Here is a 14,216-nt window from a genome sequence, read left to right on the forward strand (position 1 = left end):
GACAAAGTCTCCCTTGGAAGAAAAAAAAAAATAAAGAAGGCATTGTATGTGATTGCAGAAAACAGCTCCCCTTCTTTTGACAGTTGCAATTGACAGCTTGTATTTCCTCTGATTAAAGGAAGGACATGCTCAGCATCTGCCCTAAGATGACAGTAGAATAACTACTAGCACATAGGAAGAGGCAGTGGGGGTGGCAGGGTGAGGGAGAGAAAGACTTAAAGGGAGGTGGTAGAGCACACACTTTTGCATGCAAAACATCCCAGGTTCAATTCCTGGCATCTCCAGTTAAAAGGATCAGGTGGCAGGTGATGCAAAAGACTTGCACAGGAAAGCTCCTGCCAGTCAGAGGAGACATTCTTGGGGTAGAGAGACAAACAGTCTGAGCTGGGATAAGGCACCTCCCTGAGCCACATGATTCCCAGCTGCAGATGTTACTGTGGCTGCATGGGATTCTGACCATGCCGATGCAGCAACCACACCAAAGTAGTTCAGACCTTTAATGTGAAATCCTATGTATGTTTAGACAGGAAGAAGTCCTACAACTCTCAGAAAAAAAGTCCTACAACTCTCATGCTGGCTGGGGAATGCTGGGAGTGGTAAGACTTTTTTTTCCTATCTAACATGCATAGGAATGAACCATGGTGAAAGCCCACTGAGAAATGTGCAAGTAAATATATTATTTGTGTCATCCAGTGTTTTGTGCTGATTATTGAGCCAGTTACAGTGGGATTCTCAATGTTGAACTGACAGCCTCTCTTCAGGTCCAGTGAGGGTTGTATCTGTCTTCTTTCACAGCTAGGGTGCAATCCTATGAGGACAGTCGGATGCCTCTGAGCTTGGAGACGGACAACTATCAAATGCAGGGTGAGTGGGGTGCGGAGGGGATCTTCTCCTCTGTTTTCCAGCTGCTCTGCATTTGCGGCTAGATGGCCAATTTCAGTGGTCTAGCCAGGACACCTCGGAGTGGGGGACTGGGGGAGGCCGGATGGCACATAGGAAGCATTGTACGGCACTTCTGCGGTCCCCTCCCCTCCCTGCCCCCAGGAATGCCCCCCTTTCAGCCACTTTGCATTGCTCTTACGAGTTGGATTTCTGGAAACCAAGCTCGGACTGCTGGCTCTGAGCTTGGTTCCCATAAACCGAAAAATCCTATGGCCATCCATATTGTGCCCTAAGTATCTTAGTATACAATTACCATTGTTGATTGTGAACTGTGAGGCATGTTCACACAGCCAGTTGTTTTTGAGGGATGACACAGGTCTCTGATTATTCAGGGTGTCATTTCATTGTAGCTACTACAAGAATTTAGAAGACAGGTAAATAAATTACTTCAGAATACCCAATAGATAGCAGAATCTCATAGAACTTCATTCTTACCTTTCTGGCAAGAGCTTAGGACCATGAACCCTCACTCTGGGAAAGCATTAGGGCTCCCTCCCTCAGTCTGTTTCAGTCTCTTGTAAAGGCTAAGGCTACAATCCTCAGCATGGTTAACTAGGCTTGGACATAAACTCCATGAACGCCAGTGGCATTTACTTCTGAGTAAACCTGCTTAGATTGCACTGTAAGGCTGTTATTTTGTGTGCACTAAAGTTGGAGCAATCTCTACTGTATACAAAGGGACTCGATTTGGAGGAAACATGGGCAGGGAGTGGGCTGCAAGGTCCCTGGCACCACATCCCTGCTCTTCTATTACTACCTGACCATCCCTCCCCCACCCCATTCCTTAGTGCAATTGCAAATTTCTGCCTCCCATCCCCTCTACATTCCTTGATATGAAGATTGTAAGCACCCAGAAGGAGCACATTGTGACTCCTATGCCCTGAACAGCATGGGTGGACAGAAAGTAAGGGGAAGGGCTATAGCTCAGTGTCAGAGCACCTGCTTTACATGGAGAAGGTCCCTGGTTTGATCCCCAGCATGTCCAGGCAGGGCTGGAGAAACTTCTGCCTGGAAAAACTCTAGCCAGTCACTGTTGACAATATTGGGCTTGATGGACTAAGGGTCTGACTTGGCATAAGACTGCTTCCTATGTTCCTAAAGTAGATCTCAAAATGTTCAACTCTCAGCATTTCTGATCACTAGCCAAGCTTGCAGGGGCTTCTGGGAGTTGAAGTCCCAAATGTCTGGCAATACTGATGATGAAAGAAATGTAGTTAACAGGGAATGTAAACAAGTCCACTGGGAAGTAGCAACACCCTTCCCCCTCCTCACGGTCCCAGTAAGAGGTTCAGAACAGTCCAATGAGGACCAGAAGCCAACAATCACAAGGAGAAGCCATTCCTGCCCTGCCAGGCCAATACCTTGATTCTCAAGGCTCTTTGAGCTTTTCAGACTTGAAAAAACAATATTTTGCATGTTTACTCAGAAGTGAGTACCACTGTGTTCACTCGGCTTACTCCCAGCTAAGTATGTATAGGATTGTGGCTGCAATCCTATAGCACATACCTGTGAGTAAGCCCTGTTGAACACAGTGGGATGTTTGAGTGAAGAACATAAAATGAAATATGCTGTATCAGACCAAAGCTCTATCTAGTCCAGCATTCTGTTCACACCGTGGCCAACCAACTGCCTGTGGGAAACCCACAAGTAGGACATGAGGGCAACAGCACCCTCCTGCCCAGTTCCCCACCACCTGGCACAGACAGGCATACTGCCTTTGATACTAGAGGTAAATTATATTGCTATCACGACTAGTAGCCATTGATAGCCTAACATGGATAAGACTACACTGTTGGGGCCCCCTGGGAGATGGAAATAAATTAGATAGACGGAAATAGATCATCTAATGAAATTTTTGGCAGTAGATTCAGGACAGACAAGCAAAAGAAGTGCTTCACAGAACTGTTCATTCATTTTGTCTCCAATCCTAAGCTCACTGAACTGAGAGTAAGGCACATTGGATATGGTGGCTTTGCACAATCAGAGGGAAAGTAAGCGATGGTGACTTATTTTCCCTCCCTGAAACCCTAGAACAAGCCATGGGTTTCAGGGTGATTTGTAAACCACCCCAGCCAGCCATGCTGGCCGGTTTTGGACATCATGGCAATCCATGGCCAGTGGGGGTAGTTATGCTAATTAGGCAGCTTGCAACTGGCATGCATGGGAAGGGAAAATATGGCATCATGGCTTATCGCGTGAACACTGTCAATGGGACTTAGGGTGCTTCCAGACAGAGGGCTCCTAGTACTACCCACTGAAAGGCATTGTATAGGTAGCTGGTCTTTTTCTCCTGCAGTAAGAGAAAAGGAGACGGAAGAAGCCGTGCAAAAACACCGGAAAGCTGTAAGCAGAAGATGGATCCCCTGTAAAATTCTATAAATGGGGCAGAGCGATGGCACCATAAAAAGTCTCTTCCGGAAGCACCCTTGCTTTAAGTAAACATGTATAGGGTTAGGCGATTGCTCTGCACTAGAATTTGCTACTACGATGGCCATGATTTCAGATGGTTTTAAAAGGGTATTGAGACAAATTCAAAGAGGGTAGGTTTAGTCATGATGGCTAGATGGAATCTGCAGATTCCAAGGCTCCTGAATACCAATCCCCGGAGAGCAACAAGAGGAGAGGGCCCTTCTTGTGGGCTTCCCAGAGGCATCTGATTGGCTGGCCAGTCTGGGCTAGAAGGATGGATCCTTAGTCTGGTGTTCCAGCTTATTTCATTCATTCATTCATTCATTCCTATACCGCCCAACAGCCGAAGCCCTCTGGGCAGTTCACAGATATTAAACCTGCAAAGCACAGCAGAAAACAATATAAAATATGACAACTGAAAACCACAATATAACAGTACAACCAGAATAAAACCAGGCAACAATGCAGAGATTTAAAATACAGATTTAAAGCACCAAAGCTAAGAGACTAGAAAGCTAAAATACCGAGAGAATAAAAACGTCTTCACCTGGCACCGGAAGGAGTACAACCTAAGTGCCAGGTGAACCTCTCTAGGGAGCTCATTCTACAGCTCTGGCACCACAGCAGAAAAGGCCCTCCTCCTGGTAGCCACCCACCTCATGTAACACATTGCAGTAATCCAGATGAGAAGTTATCAGAGCATGGATAACTGTAGCTAGGCTATCTCTGTCCAGATAAGGGTGTAGTTGGTATACCAGCCTAAGCTGATAAAAAGTGCTCCATGCCACTGAGTTCATCTGTGCCTCAAGTGATGGTTCTGGGTCCAAGAGCACCCCCAAACTATGAACCTGATCTTTTAGGGGGAGTCCAACCCTCTCCAGAACAGGTTGAACTTCACCTAGCTGGGCAAAGGAACCACCCACTAATAGTACCTCCTCTTGTCTGGATTGAGTTTGAGTTTATTGTGCTCTTCCTCATGGAGGGTAAGACTATGAAAGTCATGACAGCTCTGCATTACTTCCAGTATGAGGGGCAGTATGCCTCTCAATACCACTTGCTGGGAATATAAGTGGGAGGGTGCTGTTGCACAAGTCCTGCTTATGGGCTTCCCTTGGGGCACCTGGCTGGCTGCTGTGGGAACATAATGCTGATCCAGCAGGACTCTTCTTCATTCTTACTAGGGTGGCCATGGGGTCCTACTTTACAGTCCTCTGGTTTGGAGAGCTGACAGAGGATAGTCCTCTGTTTGAAGGTGTCCTCTACTTGATGGGCTGCCCAGTCCAGGTCCAGTTTAAAGAACTGTCAGAAGGAAGAGCGGGGGCTTGATGTTGCCCATCAGCAGCGCCTGGACAGCAGACGGAGCAAGGCACACGACTCACCCAGTCATTCTTCTCCACTTTGGCGAAATGTCTCGCAATTCTATTTAAGTAATGGTCATTCTTTCTGAAGTTGCAGCCACACACACAATCTGCATATGCAAATACTATGCAAATGTGTGTCCCTTTTTTTGATAACACCCTTGGCCAATAAAAAGGGAAGCGCAAGTGGCCACCCTCGTTCTGACCTAGCTTCTTATTTTCCCAGCCATTGCGACCAACTCCCTCTGTCGGAACATAAGAGACCCCCGCAACCACGTCGGGGGGGGGGGTTCTCCCTCGCAACACCCCCCCCCACCCGGCGCCCCTGAGGCCCGAGGGACTCACTCCAGACTCCCCCCGCTCGCCTCGGGATTGGGCCGCCTTCGCCAGGGTGGGGGCGGGCTGGGGACGAAGGTGACGCAATGCCTGCAATCCCGAGGAGAGCAGAGCAGAGCACAGCACAGCAGAGCAGAGCAGAGCAGAGCAGAGGCGGGCGGGCGGGCGCGCTGCGAAGGAGGGGCGGAGGCGCAGCCGGCGGGGCTGCCCGCGCGTGGCCCCGCCCCTGCCGTCCGGCCAAGCCGCGGCGAGGGGCTGAGCCGCTGCCTATCAGCGGAGCTCTGCGCCGCCGCTCCAGCCCGCGCGGCTGCCTGCAGGTGAATTGAAAGTCGTTGGCGGGGAGGGAAGGACGCCGCCGCCGCCGCCGCCGCCGCCGGTTGCAGGAGCAGCCCGGGTAGCGGCTGCCGGCGCTGGGGCGAGCGAAGGGCGCTGAGCCCGCAGCGACTCGCCCTCCGGCTCCACCCGAGGCTGCGAGGCAGGACGCGCAACTGCCGCCGCGGCAGGACGCGTCTGCGCCGTCCCGGCTGCGAGAAGGCGCCCGCCCCGCGGGGAGGCATCCGCCCGGCCGGGCATGTCTGCGGCGCGGGGCTCCCCGCTGGCCAGAGACCTCGACGGAGCGGGAAGGACGGGCAGCCTCCAGCGCGCAAGTAAGTCGCCCCGAAAGTTCAGCCTCGGAGCCGGAGGAAAGCGGCGTGGGGATGGGAATAAAATACTGGGATGGGGAACCAGGCGGTCTAATTCGCAAGGAGAGATGCCGGAACTCGGGCCAGGTGGGTCTGATCTGCCTCGGGTCTCCAGGGCTATGCTGACTCAGCGGGACGGGAAAGGCACTCTCCACATGCTCAGAGGCACCCCTCTCGTCTTTGCTATTTCCCATGTCCCGCGCCTTAGAGATTGATTCCCTAAGTTCCAACGCGCCCCCGCTGGTATGGGGTCCTCCTGGCTACCAGCTGCGTAAGTAGCCATTCTAGCTTAGCCCACGCACGTTACAGCCCGGGCTGTGAATGGCCGGGGTGAGGTACGCATGCAGGTTTTATTTTCCCTTATTCTGCAGGGGGAAAAGAGAGACAGAGGACTTCTCTTGTGCATATTCATAATGCGATGCCGTTTGGGTTTTGATGTTCCAGAGCTGTAGGGGAGACTGATTACTGTGGATGTAGAACATGCCCTCTGTCTCCAGTGGGTGTGGAAGGGCTTTTGGGGGCAGTTGGGGTGGTGCGAGGAGGGGTCCTTCCAAGTTGGGTTCAGGAGACTGAGGCTGTAGTCTTATGCACACTTACACGGGAGTAAATCCCATTGAACACGGAGGGACCGACTTCTCCATGAACATGCATGAGATTGTGTTGTATAGTTGAATTAGTGATACCCACACAGCTGGGGCATCAAGGGGTAGTGGTGGCTTCCTTCTTCTGCACCACTTCTTTCCCTCTCCTCCCATCAACTACAAAGAGGGAGGTCATTGGATTGTGGGAGCACTCTTCTTGGTTACATGCATGTGTGAACAAGCCACCCCCATACACACATATTGGGGTAGGGGACTGGTTCCGTGCTGTTCAAAGTCACTTTATTGGCGTGGCAAACTTTACAAGTCTGTTGAAAGGGCAGGATTCTAAAACTTGGAGAATGGTGTGTGTGTATCGATCATCCCACCCAGGAGGTAACCAGAACACAGACCTTGGTTGGTTTGTTTTTTGCATCCCTCATTTCATCGCTGCCCATTCCTAATGTGGCGACTATGTAGCCTAACATGATGCTGACTTAGCTGACCTCTCCCAGGAGCACAGGCAGTTTTCTCCCCCTCAGCTAATCCCTGTTCTCCTGATCTTTCCCCCTCACCCCTGCACCCATCTATCATCTGCAAAGAGACCAATTTGGGAGCTGGTGACCTTGGAGCTTTCTTCTGAGCCAGTAGATCCTTAGAACAGGCATCCTTGGTCCTGGACTGCAGTGTTCTCCTTTGGGCAGGGTTCAGGCAACCTTGGATTCTGGATTTCTTTCTATATTCCTGGGACCAGACCCTTTGCTTTATTGCTTATTCCTCACTTGGGTACGGCCAGTGTTGCCCTTGAACTGCGGATTGCTGTTAAGTTAGCCAAACTTCTTTCTGCTGGTCAAACTTCGCTTGTGCTCAATAGTTGGTGCACATGAGTAAAATGCTGCTGCTTTCTTGCCCCACGGATATCTATGCTGAGCTCTGCAGAAGGACTGCTAGAGCAGCAGTTTGGCAGGCAATCTTCTGGACTTGTTCCTTGCCTGATGCAGGGGAGCAGTTGCCTGAGTGATGAGAAGCACAACCTTTGGTTGTAGGCAGCCTTTGGGGATGAAGAGGTAATCTACATACCCTTGAGATCAACACTATTTTAATTAACTTGAGCAGGCTAATTGCTGGGCACAGGATCGGTTCAGGCTTTTTCCTGGAAATGGGGTGAAAAGGTATGCTAGGGATAGTGAAATAATACTGTTCCCTTTTAATTGGGTTGCTTTCTTATGCCCCAAAGACTTCTTGCCTATAATTTTAGACCTTTTAAAAGCCTTTAATAAGTTGTCACTACCTGCAAGAGGTATTTTGTGTCTATACATCACACTTGGAAGGCTCTATAATCATAAATACTTTATTGTGCAAAATTACCTTTTTTTATTATACAGTACATGAAGAGCTTTTGCTGCTGCTGGCTCCCCTTCAGGGTCAGAGGTGCCAGCAAAACACAGACCGGCACTTTCTTGGATAAAGCTGGGAGGCGATGTACTTCCTGCACACTTGCATAGTGCTTTCTAGTGTCCAGACTGGTCCAAATACATTGGCTTGGATCCCTAGGTGGCTTAAGGAAGGTCATAGAAGGAAGGTTTTCACGTGACCATTTCAACACTGCACCCCCCCCCCCAGCCTCTCCACAGAGTTGTGGGGTGAGATGGGGCTCCTGAGCAGTGCGGGGAACAGGGAACTGGCCAAAATCAGGCTTGGATCCTAAGATAAGTTAAGGAATGTCGCCCATTCCTCCTCCCCATCCCAGATTGTTCAGGAGGGCCCCCCACACGTCAGAGGGGCTTTGGGGGGGGGAGGTGACTGCAGGGAGAAGGAAATGAGAGAGAACTTTCCTTCTGTCAACTTGCTTAGCCGATCTTAGAATCCAAACTATTGGATCTCGCTGGTATCCACACAACAATCCTGTAAGGTCTGTCCGTATTATTATGCACCCGGTAGAGATGACGTTCGAACGAGGGACTTCTGGTTTGGTTTGTAGTCTCTTAGCCACTATCATACACAAATGTGTATGGTTTTTTACACCGCGGTAGCTGTGTAATGACTTCTCCTCAATAATGCTGGGAATTGTAGCTGGTTGAAGGAGCTGAGAATTCTGCGGGCCAGGGACTCGCCACACAGAGCTGAGGTTCTGTGGCTTCCCTGGGAAAAGGAATGCCTGTTCAATAAGTTCATGTCTGTGATGCAGATTTGTGTTAAGTAAGCCTTCCTCAATCCGGCCCCTCCAGATGTGATGGATCACAACTCCCATCAGCCCCAGCCAGCATGCTGATTGGGGATTATGGGAGTTGTTGTCCAATATATTTAAAGGGTACCAGGTTGGGGAAAGCTGTGCTAAGTGGATACTGAAAAAACGATTTCTTCTTTTAGTAGCAGAAGCAGGCTCTGATTTTTCACTGTGCATGTGCACTTATTTTTTCTTATTTTGATGTGTATCCTGTCTTACCCCTATGCGGTTTACATAAGTATTTGCAATTGCATTTTTTTTTTTTCTGAAGAGGAAAATGAAACCCCCAAATTGTACTCCCAGTAAGCTTTCCAGGGCACCCTCCGCATGGCAAAAGCCATTGTGCAGCTGACAACAGTAATGGACTTTTAAATTTATTTATTTATTTATTATTTAGAGAATTTACGTGATATGCTACTATTAAAAAAATATTTTCAGGATGGCTTTCAAATAAAATACAAAGTGAAATATATAACAAAATGACAATGAAATCAAAAGACAGCGGATGAAAGCAGCACAGATAAAACCAAGAGTTTGTGCTGGAAGGGAAGGGGTAAAAGTGCTAAGCAGATGTTGGCAATTTACACCGGCAGGGAGGGCGTATTCTCTTTCACATGATGGATACAACTAATTTCCTTCCTTCCTTTAGGCCTTTTCTTTTACCCTGAATTTTGAAGATGGGCATCCACTTACATTTAGAGCATCTCTACACCAGCCTAAAATCCTGCATTTAAAACAGGGCTTTCTGCGTCCATTTTGAATGCAGGATCACAATGGACTCCCTTTACCGGCGGTTCCCTCCCCCCCTTCCTCCTTATCTGAGTCTTCCATAAGTTCCATTGGTCTAGCTTCTCTTATTGCGGCTTTTCCTTTTTCACAGAGGAAACTCAAGTGGGGTAATTTAATAGCTCATTGTCTCCAATCTTTTTAACAATGGAATAAAGGTCATTCAGCGCAGGAGACACCTTGGAGGTTAACAATGTCATCTAAAGGGCCCGCAAACTTCCATGAGTGAGCAATCTCAATAGCAGGATAAAAGCTCCATTTGAAGAAGCCCATAGAATAGCTGTAATCCTATATTCACTTAATTGGGAGAAAGCCTCATTAAACTCAATAGGACTTAGAATCAGAGTTGGAAGGGAGCTTGGACATCATGTAGTCCAGCCTTTCTAACATAGTGCCCTCTAGATTGTGTTGGCCGTCAACTCCCATCAGCCCTATTCAGTATGGCCAATGGTCAGGAAAGCTGGGAGTTGTAGTCCAAAATATCTACAGGGCACCAAGTTGGGGAAGCTAGCTCAATTCCCTGCTCAGTGCCAGGTGCAGCTACAGCATCTCTGATGGATGGTTGTTCAGCCTCTGCTTAAATACTTCCTGTGGAGAAGAGCCTGCCACCTCCCAGCAGTCTGTTCCGCTGCCAAACAGCTCTCACCAAGCATACCCACACTGCAGACATACGCTATTTGCCTACGCTATTTGCGTTCCCCTTATTTTCGCTGTCTTAGTCTACGTAAATGTTTACGTAGACTAAGAAGTGCCAAAATAAGGAACGCAAATAGCGTAGCGTCTACGCTATTTGCATTCCCCTTATTTTCGCCATCTTAGTCTACGTAAATGTTTACGTAGACTAAGACGTGCCAAAATAAGGAACGCATTTGCATACATGCATTTTTTTTTCTTTTAAATCAGCCGTGATAGGCGACGTAAACATTTATGTAGCCTATCACGGTGTTTTTTAAAAATCTAGCTGTGATAGGCTACGTAAATCTTTACGTAGCCTATCATGTTTTTTTGTTTTTTTTAACTGGAAATGGTGGTGGCGGCGGCCGGTCAGAAGACCGGCTGCTGCCGAACTGCTGCCGGAGCTGCCGCCACCAGGAAAATCCGCCCAAGGTAAGTCCCATCCCGGGGGGGTGGGGGTGGCGGGGGGGGGTGGCAGACCGTTCCGCCACTGATTTCGAGGGGCCGAATGCGCTGGCATTCGGCCTCCCCGAGATTTGTGGCGAAATTCTCTGACATCCCTACACAGAATAAGAGCAACCAATGAAACAATGGAGCCTTCAAATAAACCCTGATAAATTGGCATGCAAGAGAATTAAAAGGGGTCTCAGTTTAAAACCTCTTAAAGATGAGAGCAAGGACAGGGTGGGCTTTGTGCAACAACTGGATGATAGCAAAGAAGTTGCTGGGCAGAGCTATCTAGGGAGGGGCTTCTGGAATTTGGGCTTTCCATAGAGCAATAGGAATGTTTCAATGGGAATGTGTAAAATTCACAATATTCCACTTCTCAGTAGAGGCTGGTGGCTCCGATGTCAGTGGGGCGGTGAATCTGCTCCGGGTTATAGTCAGAGCTCTAAAGGAGCTATCCAAGGTGCAGAACACCTTGGATAGCTCCTTTTGAGTTCTGTCTGAAACCCAGAGCAGATTCACCACCCCACTGACAGCAGAGCCACCAGCCTCCACTGCCACCTGTATATTTTTTTAAAGGGGGCGGGAAAAGAGAAACCTTGAAAATTGTTTTGTTTGAAAGACCTTTTCAAAGGCCCTTTATTTGAAGCGACCCTCACTGGTGTTAGTTACAGAGCAAGTTAAAAAGCACAGAGCAGGCTCTATTTCCAGCCATCACCTGCTTTACGTAAGTCCTGACAGAGTGCCTCTCTTGGTATGAGCCTATCTGTACACTGCAGTCAGCATCTGAGGCCCTCTTCCGCATGCCTCCTCCAAGGAAGGTTTGGAGGATGGCAGCATTGGAGAGGGCCTTCTTGGTGGTGGCTCCTCAGATTGTGGCATCCTCTCCCCAGTGAGGTCCACCTGGTGCCAACTTTGTTATCTTTCCAGCACCATGTTAAGACTTTTCTCTACTCCCAGGCATTTGACGGCATATAGTGGGGCTTTTTGATGTTAGTTTATTTATTGGATCCTGGTAGTTTTATTGTTAATTGTTTTTAACTGTTTCAACCTGTTTTACATTTTTCTGTGTGTAAGGTTTTATATTCTGTTCTATCATGCTGTGAACCACCCAGAGAGCTTTGGCTATTGGGCGATACAGAAATGAGATGAATTAACCTCTGTTGACTGGGAACCCTGGAGAAGGGCCCCTGGCTGGCTTTTGTGGGGGAAGTTGTTCCTAGGCCATAGAGGGCTTTAAAGGGTAATTCTATCCCTTTGAATTTTTCCTGTAAAGGGACCAAGAGCTAGCTGTTCTAAAACTGGATTGATATGTTTCATTTGCCCAGTCCCATCTGACAGTTGTATTTTGAACTAACACAGTTTCCCAACAGTCTTCAAAGGCAGCCCCAGCAGCTATAAGGTGTTGCAGAACAAAGAAGCTGAGGAAGAAAGTGGCATGCCCAAGGAAATGGGAAAGAGTGTGTGATTTAGTCTGTATGGGGTGTAGGTTGTGGGGTTGTTGTTGTTGTTATATTTATATCCCACCTTTTCCCCAATATTGGGACTCAAGGCGGCTTTACAATGTTAAAACCTGTACAATTAAAATTGTTGCATTCATGTTGCCTTTCCCAGCATGAAACTCTGTGCCTCTCCCTAAAGTGTGTCCAAGACCAGGACGAGATGCCCACCAAGCTATTTCCTCCCTCTGCAAACGATGGCCAGTCCCACCCTTCACTTTTATAGGGTTGGGGTGGGGGTTCTTCTTGCTGAAAACTGGCTGGAGGTGGGGCAAAGTGCGCCCTCCATCAAGGGCTCTTGGCAACAGGGGATCTCCTCCAGGTGATTTTCCATAATGGGGCTTTCCCTCACCCAATGTAAGTCAATGGAGTGATTTCCCTATTAACTTACATAGGGAGGGAAAAAACCCCTCTATGCCAAAAATTGTCTGGAAGAGGGGGAAGTCCACTCCCCCACCAAGGACCCTTCAGGCAATAGGGTCTTTGAAGGGGGTTGGGCTTCTGCCCCCCTCCAGCTGATGTACAACAGAGGGCCTTTTTTCTCACCCCATGCAAATGAATTGAGAAAGTGCTCCGTTCACTTGCATGGGGAAGGGGTTCGGGGGGAGAGAGAGAGGAGCTGAGGTGGGGGACACACAGGGAAGGACGGAAAGAAAGAAAGAGTTTCTAATGTCTAAACTTGCCCTGACTGCTAAAATAAGCAAGTAGGTACTCTTATGTGCTGCACAGGATCCCTTTCTGGCTGCAGTAGTTGAGTCTGAGATCTGCAGTCTCTCTTCCTATTCTCCTGGCGGTGTGGACTTCAGGGAGCCTTATCAGCTGACTTTGACTGAAGGCTGAATACTTGAGACTACTCTCTTTAACTTAAGACTAAGTTCTCTCTTACAGGAACTTGACTGTAAAATTGACACATTGGCAAGCCCTACTTCAGTATATTAGGTGGGATGAAATAAAGCTTAACATCTACTGCATTACTGCACACAGCAGGGAGTGAGGGGAGAAAGAACACGAGGATCTGGGTGTCACAAAAGGTCAAACTTACAAATTTGTATGCATTTTGTACAATATAACCCCTAATATGAGAATTCTCTGTAACAACATCTTAGAAATACCCTTTTCCCTTCCCTTCCTTCAGTTCCCATTTTACTACCTCATGCTCTAATAGACAACCCCGGTGGATTAATGCTGTAATAGACAACCCCGGTGGATTAATGCTCTAATAGACAACCCCGGTGGATTAATGCTCTAATAGACAACCCCGGTGGATTAATGCATGCTATCTTGACCACCTCTCCAAACCGTATCTAGTGAAGCAGACATGGGAACGTAGGAAGCTGCCTTATACTGAGTCAGACTAATGGTCCATCTAGACCAGTATGTTCGACACTGACATGCAGCAGCTCTCCAGGGTTTCAGGCAGGATTCTTTCCTAGTTCTACCTCGAGATTCGAGGACTTGAACATGGGACATTCTGCCTGCAAAGCAGATGCTCTACCACAGAGCTGTGGCTGCTGCTCTGAAGTGTGAGGAATGAAGCTTTCATTTAAAATTCACCTCTGGTCCATTGCTAACTCATTGCCCATGCAACAGGCTATGCAACTTTACCATTGCACAATTACATGCTCAAGATGAGCTCATCTTGATGCTTTGTTTAAAGCAAAAAATCAAGTTGGTACTGATGAGGCATTCTCTGAAATCTGAACTCCTAAAACTTGAACTACAACCAGAACAAAAAAGAAGAGGCCATAGTGTTGCTGTACAATGTTTTGTGTTTTTTCTTTGTTTTTTAATGTTTAGAAGGAGAATGTTTAGAAGGAGATCTCTGTGCAGGAAGAGACTATTGTGGTATGTTTTAATATTATGGTGCCTAAAAGAAACTTCCTGGTCTTGCCATTGCAGACGTGTTCTAAATTATTCTTCTAGCTTGCTTTACTTTGAATTGACTGCTTTTTGAACAGGCGACTGTTGAAATGGAATGCAAGTATCTGAAGAAAATAGGGATTATAAAATCAACTACTTGGCTGTTATCATACGTTTCTAAAGATTTGCCATATACGCTTTGTGTTTTATGGATATTTCTCTTTATGTTTTCTCTGATAGGAGCTATTTGTGACTGAGGAGTGCATGTGATCTCGCTGCATATTTCTCTGCTGAAAACTCATATCTCTTTATTGTTTGTCATTTAGATTAAAACTTGTTTTTGTCAGGAATGTGGCTGCATCTTCAGGACTAAGCATCAGGGAACGATGACAGTGTCAAATGTGGCATTGTGAGGG

The 14,216-nt window shown here is 47.8% G+C and overlaps 1 protein-coding gene across 1 annotated transcript in view; it reads left to right on the forward strand.

The window, feature by feature from the left end:
- Window positions 1-5,280: 5,280 nt before the first annotated feature.
- Window positions 5,281-14,216, forward strand: part of KIAA1217 (KIAA1217 ortholog) — a 538,230-nt gene continuing 529,294 nt past the window's right edge. The window contains exon 1 of the mRNA XM_084859061.1: window positions 5,281-5,692. Within this exon, the coding sequence (XP_084715187.1) occupies window positions 5,617-5,692 (76 nt within the window). The 5' untranslated portion in view covers window positions 5,281-5,616. The remainder of the gene's footprint in view (window positions 5,693-14,216) is intronic.

This window comes from Heloderma suspectum, chromosome 5, assembly GCF_057233095.1.
Source record: "Heloderma suspectum isolate Gila_16-S chromosome 5, 16-S_ref, whole genome shotgun sequence".
Lineage (NCBI taxonomy): Eukaryota > Metazoa > Chordata > Lepidosauria > Squamata > Helodermatidae > Heloderma > Heloderma suspectum.